The 13,701-nt window shown below is 41.9% G+C and overlaps 1 protein-coding gene across 2 annotated transcripts in view; it reads left to right on the forward strand.

The window, feature by feature from the left end:
* Positions 1-3,373: 3,373 nt before the first annotated feature.
* Positions 3,374-13,701, forward strand: part of LOC147882890 (C2H2 and C2HC zinc fingers superfamily protein) — a 41,610-nt gene continuing 31,282 nt past the window's right edge. For both annotated transcript variants that reach the window (XM_087401007.1, XM_087401008.1), the window contains exons 1-3: positions 3,374-3,662; positions 3,971-4,032; positions 12,842-12,917. In XM_087401007.1, the coding sequence (XP_087257133.1) occupies positions 3,533-3,662; positions 3,971-4,032; positions 12,842-12,917 (268 nt within the window). In that variant the 5' untranslated portion in view covers positions 3,374-3,532. The remainder of the gene's footprint in view (positions 3,663-3,970; positions 4,033-12,841; positions 12,918-13,701) is intronic.

The following is a 13,701-nucleotide window of genomic DNA, read 5'->3' on the forward strand; positions in this document are numbered from 1 at the left end:
AGCTTCTCACATAGGAGCACACGGCTGGGAGGCAGCGCCATCTATTGTATCAGTTTTACAGTAATCAAATTTTTTATTCTCCATACTATCTACTTCTCTCTTGCATACGAGATCCTGTTATCTATTGAGCACAGACGTTGTATTGTTTTCTTATAGGACTATCCCCCAAATACATGGAAGTCTCCTACAAACACATGTAGGAGTGTGAAAAGTAAATATAGGGCAAGCATTCCGCTTTTCTAGTGGTGGTCAGACAACCACTCAGATATCAATGGTCATAACCAACTCTTTGAAATATGATTGCTTGATATGTTAGCTTCCTTATGGAAAAATTGGATGCTCATGACTCAAACACTGAGTTGCCTAATATGTACCTCTTGCTAAGGAAATTAAAATGCATTTATAAGTGCTTTTGATATTGTGACATCGATTACAAGTGGATCTCGGCAGTGATATTGTCACACACACACACACACACACAAAGTTATATATATGTATATATGTCGGTATCTAAGTGGATGTAGATATATATAGGCATATATCTCTATATATTTATTTGTCTATATAGTAAGGAGGTGAGGGAGTGATACAGGTGTATAGAGACTAATTTTGACAAGCAATCTCAAGGGATATGCAAGAGGTCACAAGCTACAAGCTACTTTTTAGCAAGCATGAGATGGCACATTAAAGGGGTTGGGCGCTTGTAGAGTCTAACATGAACATGCTGGTTACAAAATATGAAGACCAAAATGCTAGCATTGCAAAATAGGTGCCCCCGATATTGAAAAATTGGTATTAGTATTTGTGACGGGATGGCGTAAGCTAATGTGAGAATCAATTAAGGTAAGGTGAGAGTCAATAAATGCATTGTGAAGCTACGATTCCACATTAATCGAGAAGCTGCAATTCCATAAAGTTCTTTCCCTAGAAGGTTCCCGGTTGCACCCAAGCACGTATATAGAGGGGAAGGAGGTGAATGTGGCTGAGCAAAGAAAGATAGAGGGAGGAGAGCTTGAGAGAAGGAGGGCGAGTGATGGAAGGGGAAGAGCGATGGAAGGCAGAAGGAGAAAGTTGGTAGCGAGGCACAGGGGAGAGGCAAGGCATAGATTAATAATAGGCTGAGGGGAGAGGCAAGGTGTAGATTAATAATAGGAAACGGCTTAGGTTACCAGTGAAAAAGAGAGGCGAGTGAGCAAACAAATTAATGAATTTCTACGAGCAAGTGTATAGGTGCCCACGATTATCAGAGTAGGAGTAGTACACCACACAATTATAGGAGTAGGAGTAGTACACCACTATAGGAGTAGTAGTAGTACACCACACAATTATACTATCTCATGGGGACAATAGGTTCGCTCAATTATAGGAGTAGGAGTAGTACACCTTCACAATTATACTATCTCGTGAGGACATAGGTGCCCATGATTATAGGAGTAGGAGTAGTACACCTTCACAATTATATTATCTTGTGGGGACATAGGTGCCCATGATTACGGGAGTAGCAGTAGTGACATTCACAATTATACTATCTCGTGGGGACATACTTGCTCAACTTAACTTTGAAAACTTTATATGAATGCCTTGATAGGTCTTGTATTCGAGATAAGGCGGTGACCACGTGCTTTGATATTCCTATTTGTTTTGTATATGTTTTGGCCCATGGAGGCTACTTAACCTATGTTTGTGCATGGGTTAATTTTGATGCATAGGTTAATCTTTTAAGCCTATGTATAAGAGGGGTACACATTATATAAGAAGGGATTTGAAGCCATAATTTTGTTTTTCATACACTTGAGCTCTACCATTAAGCTGTAGAGTAGTATAACAACTTTAAAGATAACTAAATGGTTTCTCTTTGATGCCCCCTTCATAAGTGGTCCCTCTCCTCCCTCCCCAATCTCAAGTAGCTCCCTCTTTAATGCCCCCTACCCTCCATTATTCTTCAAGTAGCTCCCTCTCTAATGTCCCCGACCCTCCATTATTCTTCAAATTGAAAGTCCTCCCCTCCCTCTTTATCCCTTCATTTAATCATGGCCTTGCCCTCTTCCTTTTCACCCCTCTTCTTAGCATGAATTTTTCATTTTTCAATGTCACGGGGGACATACTATCTAATTTTTGCTAATTATATTTCATCATGCAATATCCCTCCACCAATACGTGTGTGTGTGTGTGTGTGTGTGTGCACATGTGCATGCGCGCACGTGTGTGTTTAAATAAAAAGACCCATTAATAACATGATGCGCGAAGCTCAAATTAAATGGGGGAAAAAATCATATAATTGAGTTTACAAAGGTTGAGCGCAACTTTGGTAAAATAAAATGTCAAATCCATTAGGTAGTCCAGGCTCTGAGGTTAGGGTCCACTTACCAAGGCATGGGCGCCAAGGCATGGGCGCATGTGCACCCCCCCCCCTAAACTATATGTAATATAATTTTGTGCAATATCACAAGATCAATGGCAACGTTGACCTTACCAACAAGATTGTTGGTCTATGAATGCTAGCCTCAATGTTTTGATCGCCCGCTTAGAAAAAAAGAAAAAAGAATTGGTGCATAGTCACTAGATGTTAGCATGCTACCATTTCATGATAACCTCCTACAAGTTGGTGCTAGCAATACCAAAAATTTGACCCATACATGATTGCGTGTGCAATAATCTATAGTGACAAAATGGTTTTCTAATTGTTGTGCTTTGTCATGCCATATTAGTATATTACAATTGTCCAAAAAGGTGGAACTACTAAACGAGCAGTTTGTGGAACTACTAAACGAGCATAGTTCTAAGTACTAAGTACAACATAGTCATGTCGGAGAGAGAGAGAGGGGGGGGAAAGAGAGAGAGAGAGTAAATGCAAAGAAATAGAACGTGGGGAGTTGGGCCAATCATAAAATTTAGGACTTTCACAAAAAGAAAATTGTGAATTTTGGCTTCACTAAACACACACACTATACCCTTGCCCCCCTTGGGCAGGCCAACAAAGCTCTTATGTGCGCCTTGCCAGATGTAATTTGACATGCTAAATTCAATGTGCTGTGCAAAAGCAAAAAAATTGATGAACGAATAAGGTAGGATTCTTAAACGGGCGTGGACGTCCTAGCAAAAATGATATCCGCGAATAGCATGCTGCCATTTCAATTGTCCACCCTCAAATGGTTTCACGAATGGGCGTAGACATGCTTATGTGGCATTCCAATAAAGTTTGGGCAGAGGATTTTTCTTAGGCGGCAGTCCAAGGCCGCCCAAAAAAAATTGGAGGCGGACAAGAGTAGAGAATTTACCATGATAAAACCACTTGGCCACTTCTCATTTGTTGATATAGTTAAATTTATATGTTTGTCCGGTGCCCGTTTGTGAGAGTGCTTTGTCCAAGCTCCCCCTTAGCCGTTGGGACATGTAGGGCACATGGTCCCCCGTTTGTGAAACCTCCTAAATCTGGGTCAGTAGGTTGTTCCACTACCATTACTTGGCGTGAAGACCAAAAGCTAATTCAAATTTGCTCGGCTCCTTATTCGTTTCCAAGTGAATTTGCACCATGCCCGTGCCGAAATATTATTGCGATTATTGTGACAAGCAATTTCAGGATACGCCTGTAGCTCGGCGTCGCCATTTGCAGGGGGCCATGCATCAACGTGCTAAGAAGCTGTGGTTCGACTCCTTCAAAGGTTTGGAGAATGAACATGATAATTTGTGTAATGAGACGGTGTTTACACGTTTGCTTAAGTTGAATCAATCACAATGAAGCAAAGTAAGAGCTTGTCAGTTGCAGTTGGAGCGTTGCAAATAAGAAAATAAGATAGAACGGAAAGATTATTATCCAATAATTCAGGAAAGTGCAATATGCTCTCTTTGTGAACGTTTGAGGTAAATGGGTGCCATTGGGGCATGGCAACCAATATAACAAGACAGTAAATCTAATGAAACGTCATATCATGGCCTTAATTTCTGAAAAGAAATGGTTGCTGTGATGCAGACCCCACGCAGCTGCAAGCAGAGAACCCTGGCAGAGGGATTTGTGCGCAATACTTGCGAACGGTATGAAAACCTGGAAGCACTGTTTGATGACTCAGTTAGCGGAAATATTATTTCAGTGAAAATCTAAAAGTAGGCTTTAAAGAAACAGTAGTCTTAAACCAATGTTGAAGTGTTTGAAAAAACTCAATGAATCAGCAAATAGTGTGAATCATACTACGGACTGGCGCATCAATTATCTTTTTTACAGAGAAAGGAATCAGCAAACAGTGTGAATCTTCTAACAATGAATCAGCAAACAGTGTGAATCATACTACGGACTGCGGCATCAATTATTTTTTTTACAGAGAAAGGAACCTTCTATTAATGCTTGGAAAAATCAACCACATGCCCATGAGAAACAAGATTACAAAAAACTGGCTGAAAGAAGATCAGCCTGTTTCCAAAAAACCCAGCTCTTTCGAGGGTATCTCTGGAACAAGGGTTGACAGCAAGGAAGGACTATACAATCAGTGAATACCACGCGGCGCAAAATTTACAAAATGCTTGCATGCCAAGCCTTGTAGAAGCGCTCCCACCTCTAGAACCCAATGCCCCACGCTCCCAAGTGGTGTGCAGGGTGTAGATGATACCCCATCAGATGGCAACCAAATTTGCCGCCGGTGGAACACGGTGCTCGCCCATCACTAGCTTGCAACGCCTAAACCAAATGTTCCACGCCGTGCGATGCTGGCCAGTATCTCCCACATGCTGTCCTTTGGAGAAGAAAGAGGACGATGCCAAGTTGGTGGGACTGCCTCATGTAGCTCAATCGTGTAAATGCTGTCCTTGTATCCTGTAGGTTGGGGAGACCTCATCAATGTGCAAGGCGGCATGCCCCCCCCCTTTGTCAACCAAGCTGCCATGCCCCAAGTGAAATCCTGTTGGATCCTCTGCATCCAAACCACAATCTATAGGCATCCCAACTAGATCCTTTGAGCACTAGGTAACTCCATAAGCAGTGTGGGGTCATCTCCAGAACTCTGTCCATGCAGCGGTGGCATCCACCCGCATTTGCTTCAGCCAAGGGACTATGGGCAAGCCCCTGTGGGCGACCAACCATAAGAAATAAGAGATCTTCCGTGGCCGCAGGATGGACAGTCTTCCATTCGTAGGTCGATCCACACCACACGTGAAACCGTCCTTCAATAAATTAAGGACAGTAAAACTAACAACTAACCAGACAACACTGTTACATTAACAATTTAGCAAAAGTATTACCAGTACATTGGGAGCTAGAGTGCCCCTGCACCAAGACAAAGACACAGATTGGCCCCAAACCTTGGCGCCCCAGTATTTCTTTAATCAAGTGAGAGGCCGTGAAATCCAGGCTACATAAAGGATACATTCCTTCTTACAACTGGGGCATTCCACATCTAGTGGGCATCCACATACCCTACATAGCCTTTACTGCTCACTGCTCTCACTAAATCTGGCAATGAGCATCCATCTCTATTCCAGATTGATTGCACTCAGCCTGTTACTAGCAGCCCACTCAGCCGACAGCTGTCACTAGTGCCCAATTAGTCATCCATTTGCTCAATGCAAAGAAAGAAAGCATACATATGCTTTCTCAATTGTCCAAGACCAATTACCTATAGTCTCTCACCCTATGGGCAGCAAATATCCTGATACTTCAACCTGTTTCTCATAAGAGAACTTGCATCACAACATAGCAAATACTATGGCAGTCATACGGGTACCATCCTTCTCGGGGTTCTAGGGATACTTCCCATTCCAAGCATGGATTTCTGACCTCTGCCTACTCAACTGTACCAAAGAGTGGATGTGACCCATCTCCCGGAGAAACCAAAAACATATTCCCACATGGAACATGTTACATGCCAAAGCCAGCAAATAGGATACACAATGAATTCGAACCCACTTGCATTTAGTGCTCTTCCCACTCACAGTAGGCATCAATATCACAACACATGAGCCCGGTGGGGCTTTGCTCTCACACCCATGTGACCCTAGGCATCCATTCTTAGTGCAAACACCTGCATTTAACCTGGGCAGTGCCTTGCATACCAAGCATGCCTACAGGAGCTCCCATAATGCCATGCATTCCATTTTGCATTTCTGGCTGCATGCCAGTGTTTCCATTCATAACTCTCTGCATTCCAACCTGCATACCCCCAAGCATAGTGCCTTGCATACCTTGCATTCCAGGCTGAAAACCAACAAGGTGATTTCCAAGCATTCCCAACTTGGCCAGCCATTGCTTGAGACACTTAAACCACCTCCAAAATATCCTGGATGCACTATGGGGTGCGGAATGACTTGCTGTCCCAGATTTGCATGTGAAAAACATTGCCATGACCATGCAAATCTACACTAGGATCATGAATAAACTGTTGCATCGGAGCATCCTGTCCATTTGGCATAGCTATTGGCTGTCCAGTCAATGGCATAGGTCCATATGGCTGCCTATTAGCATTCTGATCATCATCAACAAAGGCCTCCTCAAACAAAGATTGCCCATCTTGAGAGACTGCTGTCCGCTATCCCAATCCTCCTAACTGTGTGACATACTTGCTGAATTCTCCTTGCTTCAATTCAATTACAGCAAGCAATACTTGCACCAGAGACAACCACAGCCTCACCTCCTTAAAGAAGATGGTGATGTCTCCTCATCAAAGCAACCATGGACTCACCTCCTTGAGGAAGCTGGTGATGCCCCGGCGCCAGAACCATGAAACCGGCCTTCAATAAATTAAAGGGCAATAAAACTAACAAGTAACCAGACAACACTGTTACATTAACAATTCAGCAAAAGTATTACCAGCAGATTGGGAGCTAGAGTGCCCTTGCACCAAGACCAAGACACAGATTGGCCCCAAACCTTGGCGTCCCTTTCGGTATTTGTTTAATTAAGTGAGAGGCCCTGAAATCCAGGATACATAAAGGATACATTCCTTCTTACATTTGGGGCATTCCACATCCTAGTGGGCATCCACATACCCTGCATAGCCTTTACTATTCACTGCTCTCACTAAATCTGGCAATGAGCATCCATCTCTATTCCAGATTGATTTCACTCAGCTTGGAACTGTTACTAGCAGCCCACTCAGCCACTCAGTTCCCGAAAGCTGTCACTAGTGCCCAATTAGTCGTCCATCTGCTCAATGCAGAGAAATAAAGCATACATACGCTTTCTCAACTGTCCAGTACTGCCACTACCTATAGTCTCTCACCCTATGGGCAGCAAATATGCTGATACTTCAACTTGTTTCTCATAAGAGAACTAGCATTACAACATAGCAAACACTATGGCAGTCACACCTGTACCATCCCTCTCAGGGTTCCAGGGATATTTCCCATTCCAAGCATGGATTTCCCGACCCCTACCTACTCAGCAATGAGGCTGTACCAAAGATGTGCCGTTTGCATAGCAACCACTGCCTGCATGTGACCCATCTCCTGGAGAAACCAAAAACATATTCCCACATGGAACATGTTACCTACCAAAGCCAACAAATAGGATACACAATGAATTCGAACCCACTTGCATTCAGTGCTCTTCCCACGCACAATAGGCATCGATATCACAACACATGAGCCCTACGGGGCTCCGCTCTCACACCCATGTGACCCTAGGCATCCATTCTCAGTGCAAACACCTGCATTTAACTTGGAAGTGGTTACTAGCAGCCCAAACCAGGCCACACGCTCCCCTGACAACCACAAGTGTCCACTGACTCACCGGAATACCCAAACAATGGGTGAAAGCATAACTGAACTGCTCAGAAGCACGAACGAACCTCTGCAAGCATTCATTGTAAACCACCCTGCCAAACAAGTCTCTTCAAAACAACCAGCCCAATGCACACGGGCAATCACTAGAAGGCATAAATATGCCCTTTACCAACCAGGAGCTCTTAATCAAAAGCGAAAGGGAGGCTGTCGTACAACCCGTACAACTCCAAGACCAACACCTTGAATCCCATGGCCATCTTGCAGCCTGTGCCTCCCGTACAGCCCCTATGCATTTGCCCGTACAATTAAGACGTACCAGCCCGTATAGTTCGTACGTACCAACCCGTACAACAGCAAGGAAACTCCTCCGTACAGCCCGTGCTTAATGGCTGGTTTCTTCCGTACAGCCCGTAGAAGGAAGCCCAAGCAAGCCGTACAATCGCATTAATTGCTCACGTACGGAATGTCTTTATAGTCCGTATGGTAGCTGCTGTACTCCATAGCTCGTTCCCTCTGTTCAGCATGCCACTGCCAGCCCGTATGGTGGCCGTACATAGCCTGTAAGTCCCTTCCGTACCGTCGTACGGCCACAAGGTGCCTTTGTCTGGCTGCGTGAAAAAGACCATCTCCTGTCGTCCGTGATTCTCCCGCGCCATTTCTCAGCCAAGGCCTTTCAAAGGCTTCCTTTCCAAAAGGGATTGCATGAGGTTGCCCCTAAGGGCTTTCATTTGCCTAGCCCCCTCTAGTGGGGCCTTTTTTAAACCCCACCAATGACCAACTTCAATCTTGAGGTTCTTTGTGCCTCTCTTGGCCCTAGGCGAAATTTCCTAGGTTGTCGCAGGTAGCTGGTAGGTGCATCAAAGGGAGGAAGGCTCACCTAACAAGTTGTTGAACAGCCACACCAATCCAACAACCCTTGTTCCCCGTCTTGCTCTAGGCTCCAAGCTCTAGGCTCTTACCTTCCAGTGGGTTTTGGCTCAGTTCAGTTTGTAGGTTCCAGTTTAGCTCACAAGTCGTCCAGTTCATAGGTCGTTCTAGGTTCTGGGCCGAACATGTGGCCCAACTTGGGGTTTAATTTCAGCACAGGGGTACCCAGATTTATCCAGGTCACCATGGAGCTTCCCAAGATGAAGATGTTTGCCACCTCCACCCCAGTAAGCAAGCCTTCATATTCAGCCATTGCAGCCTTCATATACAGCCATTGTAGCCTTATCGACACCTCTCCTTTGTGAAAAGACATACTAGAGATGGAGGATCATCTCAGATCCGCAGGAGCAAATTTACTACTTGCAAAACAAGCAATCAGAAAGCTCAAGTTTCAACTTGTAGCCCTTGGGAGAAAAGTGCAGGATATGAAAAGTATGGAAAGATGGAAATCATTGCAGAGGTCATACACAAATTTAATGCATCTCCATAAGCACCAATACTTGTCTCCATGGTTAAGGATATGATCATCAATCAAGCCAGAAATGGTTGTTGATGCTAGCAACAAAGTCAATAGAGCGGACCTTTATGTGGAAATAAAAGAGTAGGAAACCAGAGCACACAATAAGATGATCTTACACATTGGGGGACTGCAATATGGCTGCCTTCAGCATGAGGAGGGATACACGGAATACAAAATTATGACACGTTAGTGGACATGCAAGCTCTATAAGAATTTTGGTCCAACTAGTGTCGAACTGTTGTGCTTCATTGCTTCATCTCTATAGGGTGTGTATGCCCCGTATGCCCTGAAAACTAGCTTTTTGTGTGTTGAGTTCTCGCATATGTTGAGTGATTTTGCTTGCCGAGTATATTTTTTCTTTTCTTTGCTTTGTTGTAACTTCTTCAATGATTCTTGCTTTCTGTTATGCTGTTACCTCCTTGCCTATTCAGTTAGTTGATGCTTTATCTAGTGTGGCTGAGTTTCTTATTGCATGTGTGTTATCTTTCTTGGGTTGCTAAGATTTTCTGGTGTACTTCCTCCTCATCATGTCCTTTTTTATTCCCTATCTATCTGTCATTGCAGTTATTTGGGTCCTTCTTGGACCAAGGGCTTCTTGTGCAGTTTCTTGAAAGGTTTTTGGTGTGAGGGGGAACTAAGTAGGGATTCTAACAACAAGCCAAGGTTATTTGGCTGCACGCTATTGTCGACGATCTCTTAAGTGTATCGAGCAGCCTCTTTAGGGCCCCCAGGGTGTGGTCAACACTACCCTTTCTGACCTCAGATCATTTGCCCCTTTGGCGGGCCTGGTCTTAAACACCATCCTGACTATTGAAAATTTAAACATGACTTCTACAAATCTCAACTCTCATGAGGCATGTTCTTTCAACTCTTCCACCCATTGTTTTTTTTCTAGACGTGTGGGAAACCCATATAGATATAGAATTGATTTCTTAGCTAGATTGAATTTGAATAAACTTCATGATTTTGGGGAAGGTTTCATCAGATGGCCTAGTTTTAAGTCAATATTCGTTAGTACACATTATACAAATAACGATATAACGATTCTCAATAAATGAAAATGCCTTAGGAGTAAACATCTTTGCAGCCCTCAACCTTTCAGTCCTATTTAGACGTCCCAATAATCTATATTATCTACAATATTCATGGTAGTAGTATGCTTTATTTGGTCAAACTTATCATACTGCTTTTGTGTGTTTTCAAGAGCATGTTAGGGAAGCTAGGAAAGTTCATAAAAATGATTCTTTGATTGGAGATTTGAAACCTTAAATGCAACAATGGAAAAATCTGGTTTTGAAGCCTTTCATTGTTTTCCTATTGAGCATATTGAAGAAGAATGGCTTACTTGAAAGAAGTTTTCAAGGCATATATGCCGTGAAACTTTTTTGGATTTGAACTTTACTACAGGTTTTAATTTACAAGGGAAGTTGGCTAATCACAAGAATAAAAGGGCTAGTCAAACGAATCCTCTCAACTCATCCAAAGACTAATAACATCTATAATATATTAAGCACGCTATTTGGTTACGACCACCGTTAGATCAATTCAGTTACATTGGTATTGGTATCCATTGGTATTATGGGGCCCGCCTGATTCTTGAATTGCATGAGAAATCTTCTTGAATCAACTACAATGAAGCGTAGCGATGAATCACTCCAAGCATTTACTGTAATTCTCAAACCCGAGAATTTTGGCCTATAGAGACTATAAGAGAAGGTTATAGTTCTTGGATCGCTTATGTTTTTGGTTAAATTTTTGTTAAGGTTTCTGAAAGGTATAATATTAAGGTTCTTTTTAAACTTCCCTATGCTTCAGGAAACTTCTTTTGTCAAGGTTTTCATTTAAGAAATCAACATTGCTTTCAGTTGAAAGTATTGTTAGAGAAGTTTCTGAAGTCCCAAGTTCTTGGTCTTAAAGTGCTCCCATGTTAAGAAAAGAGCTTATAATCACAATAGTTACTCCTCCTAAGCTTGATAAGATATTATATTGAAGTCACCTCAAGTTATGCGTGGTCTTCCTCATTGGATTGGAGGAGTTTGGAAGCATCGTATGATTTCTTGGAAATGCGTGAAAACGTTAGGATAGACATTGGTAGAAACCTTACAATGCATGGAAAGCTAGCCATTCTTAGTAGCCCTTGTTGGTTGCACTAGTAAAACTTTGCTCGTTTCATTGATAGCTCTTTAGGACATGTTGATATTGGTGATTTTCATATTCTTCCTATTGCCTTTTAAAGGGAGCTTTTCTTTAAGGTACGAAAAACTTTACTTTTTTCTTCTCGTGCCTATCAAAAGCCATAGAGAAAGGAATTTCAAAGTTTTTTATCCAAGTGGAAGAATCTTTAGGGGTCCAAGGTCTGTTATCAGATTGGAAATCGTAAGTTTTGAATCTAGTTGCTACAAAATTAAGGCAAGTTCCCTCGGTTCACACCTCTGATAGTGGTAGCTCTCTCTCTTCAGAAGATGAGATATCCTCTACAAGGGCTGCATAGACTCAAGCCGTGAGTCCTTTGCAGACTCTAGTTGAAGCAGCTACAAAGCATGTAAAGAAAGCAGAGCAAAACTTCAGTATGTGAAGAAGGCTCATTGCTTGATTTGTGCACAAAAGGCACACATGTAGATGTATTTCTTGAAGTTAAAGATCAAGTCAAAGAATGCATTCTTTGCAATAAGGATTGTAACTTTGACATGAAAATATGCAAGCCCAATGTACTTGTTCACATATATGGATTAGTCATGGGTAGAACAGTTTACGTCCTAATTGACTTTGGTAGTACTTACAAATTCATGAATGCTAAACTTGTGTAGAAATTCAGAGTACTAACACAGCTAAGTGACCATGTGTACAAGGTGGATATGGTAGCCAAGAAGCAGGTTTGGGATCAACATGCAATGTAAATTCATGATACCATACCGAATTACATAGAAGATGTAAATTTCGTGTTGATGAATTTAGCTTGGCTGGACATAATTTTAGGGAAAGAATGGCTACATAAGTTGAATGTCCATATAGATTGGCAAAGTCATTCGTTAACTTTTGTTAGCTAGACATTGTTAATATGATTTAGAGATGTAGCAACTACTCTTTTTGGTGTGTACTTTGTCTCCTAGCCTAGTGAGGCCTTCTGCAAACGTTAATACATCTTTCTTTCTTTCTTTCTTTCTCACTTTCACTCTCCTGCATTTCTTTTTCTTAAATTCAACTTTGTGTCTTCCTTTTTGCTATCAAAGTTTCTATTGTTTGGGTTGGGATTTCAAAGCTTAGTAAGCACTGGGTTTACTCAAGAGATCCTGAAATAATTTGAAACTCGGATGGCAATTTATGTTTGGATACATGTGTGAAGATAATGGTAGCTTTGCTTATCCTATTTTGTAATTTTCTCATCTACTCGTAATTTTGTTTAAAGTCGCTTATAAACTCCCTTCTTTCCTTTGTTTTTTTGCTTGTTTTATAAAATGTTTAATTTGTAAGATTGGATATATTCTAGTCTTATGAAGGTATATGATAGATAAATAATTGTGAATACTTTTGTTACAGGAAATGATAGAAATGATGTAGGATATCCAAATTAAAGAGGAATACAGAGAGACGAAAGGAGAAAGAAGAGAGAGAAAACAAGAAATACAAGATTATGTGTGTACAAGAAAATAAAAGAAGCAACTCATAGTTTTTTGGCTTGATGGATAGGGGTTTTGTCACTTTGGCAACCAATGCAAATATCAACATGTTCCCCATTCTCAAAATCAGCCTCTAGCTCAAGCAAGTATGGACCTTTCTATTGCAATAAATCACCTGCATTCTTTTTGGGTGAACATACATTGTACGCCTCTTTCCATAGATTGCCCTTTACATGTATGCAGACACATTGAAGCATCTTTGCAGGCTTTTTGTGCTTTTATCTAACATAATGGCATGCACGTGTTTTTTTGTCGCATACATATGTACGAATATACCACCTATGGCGACTAAGGTAGTGGTTGTTGAGTTTACTTCTCTTAAGGTGAATAAGCACATGCCTGTCCATTGTTGTCCGAAGCTTCTTAGGGCATAGAGCTGGCTTTGATACCACATGAAATGAAGTCTCTTATAAGGTTATTAAGATTGAGGAGGCTGACATTAATTATGACCACTCATTTTGCAAATCCACTACAAAATTCATGGAGTAATGTCTTGGTCACTCCATTGCCAATGGTTGCTAGGCTGTTATTGCTAGAACACTCAAGTATCATATAACCAATCCTAGTGGTATATTAAAAAATTTGCACGATTTTGTAAGTCGAACTCCGAGATGTCCATCTCAACTTTGTTTGGGTTCCAACAAAGCTGAAAAGTTGTACGTGGGCCAAATTAAGGACTTCGCAAAAGGTCGTCCAAGGATGGATCAATGGCCCACAACAATCAATGATAGGAGTCATAGGCTTGTCCACAAAAAAGCATTCTCCTAGTGAAAAAAGTCCAAATTGTACAGCCTTAGGTGGGTTCTTGGTAAACAATCTAGAGTTTGTGGAGGGCAAGCTAGGAGGTGCCTTCTTTTTGGAGATCACACC

Source organism: Dipteris shenzhenensis, chromosome 29 (assembly GCF_047967505.1).
Source record: "Dipteris shenzhenensis isolate YYH24624 ecotype China chromosome 29, Dip_SZ_1.0, whole genome shotgun sequence".
Taxonomy (NCBI): domain Eukaryota; kingdom Viridiplantae; phylum Streptophyta; class Polypodiopsida; order Gleicheniales; family Dipteridaceae; genus Dipteris; species Dipteris shenzhenensis.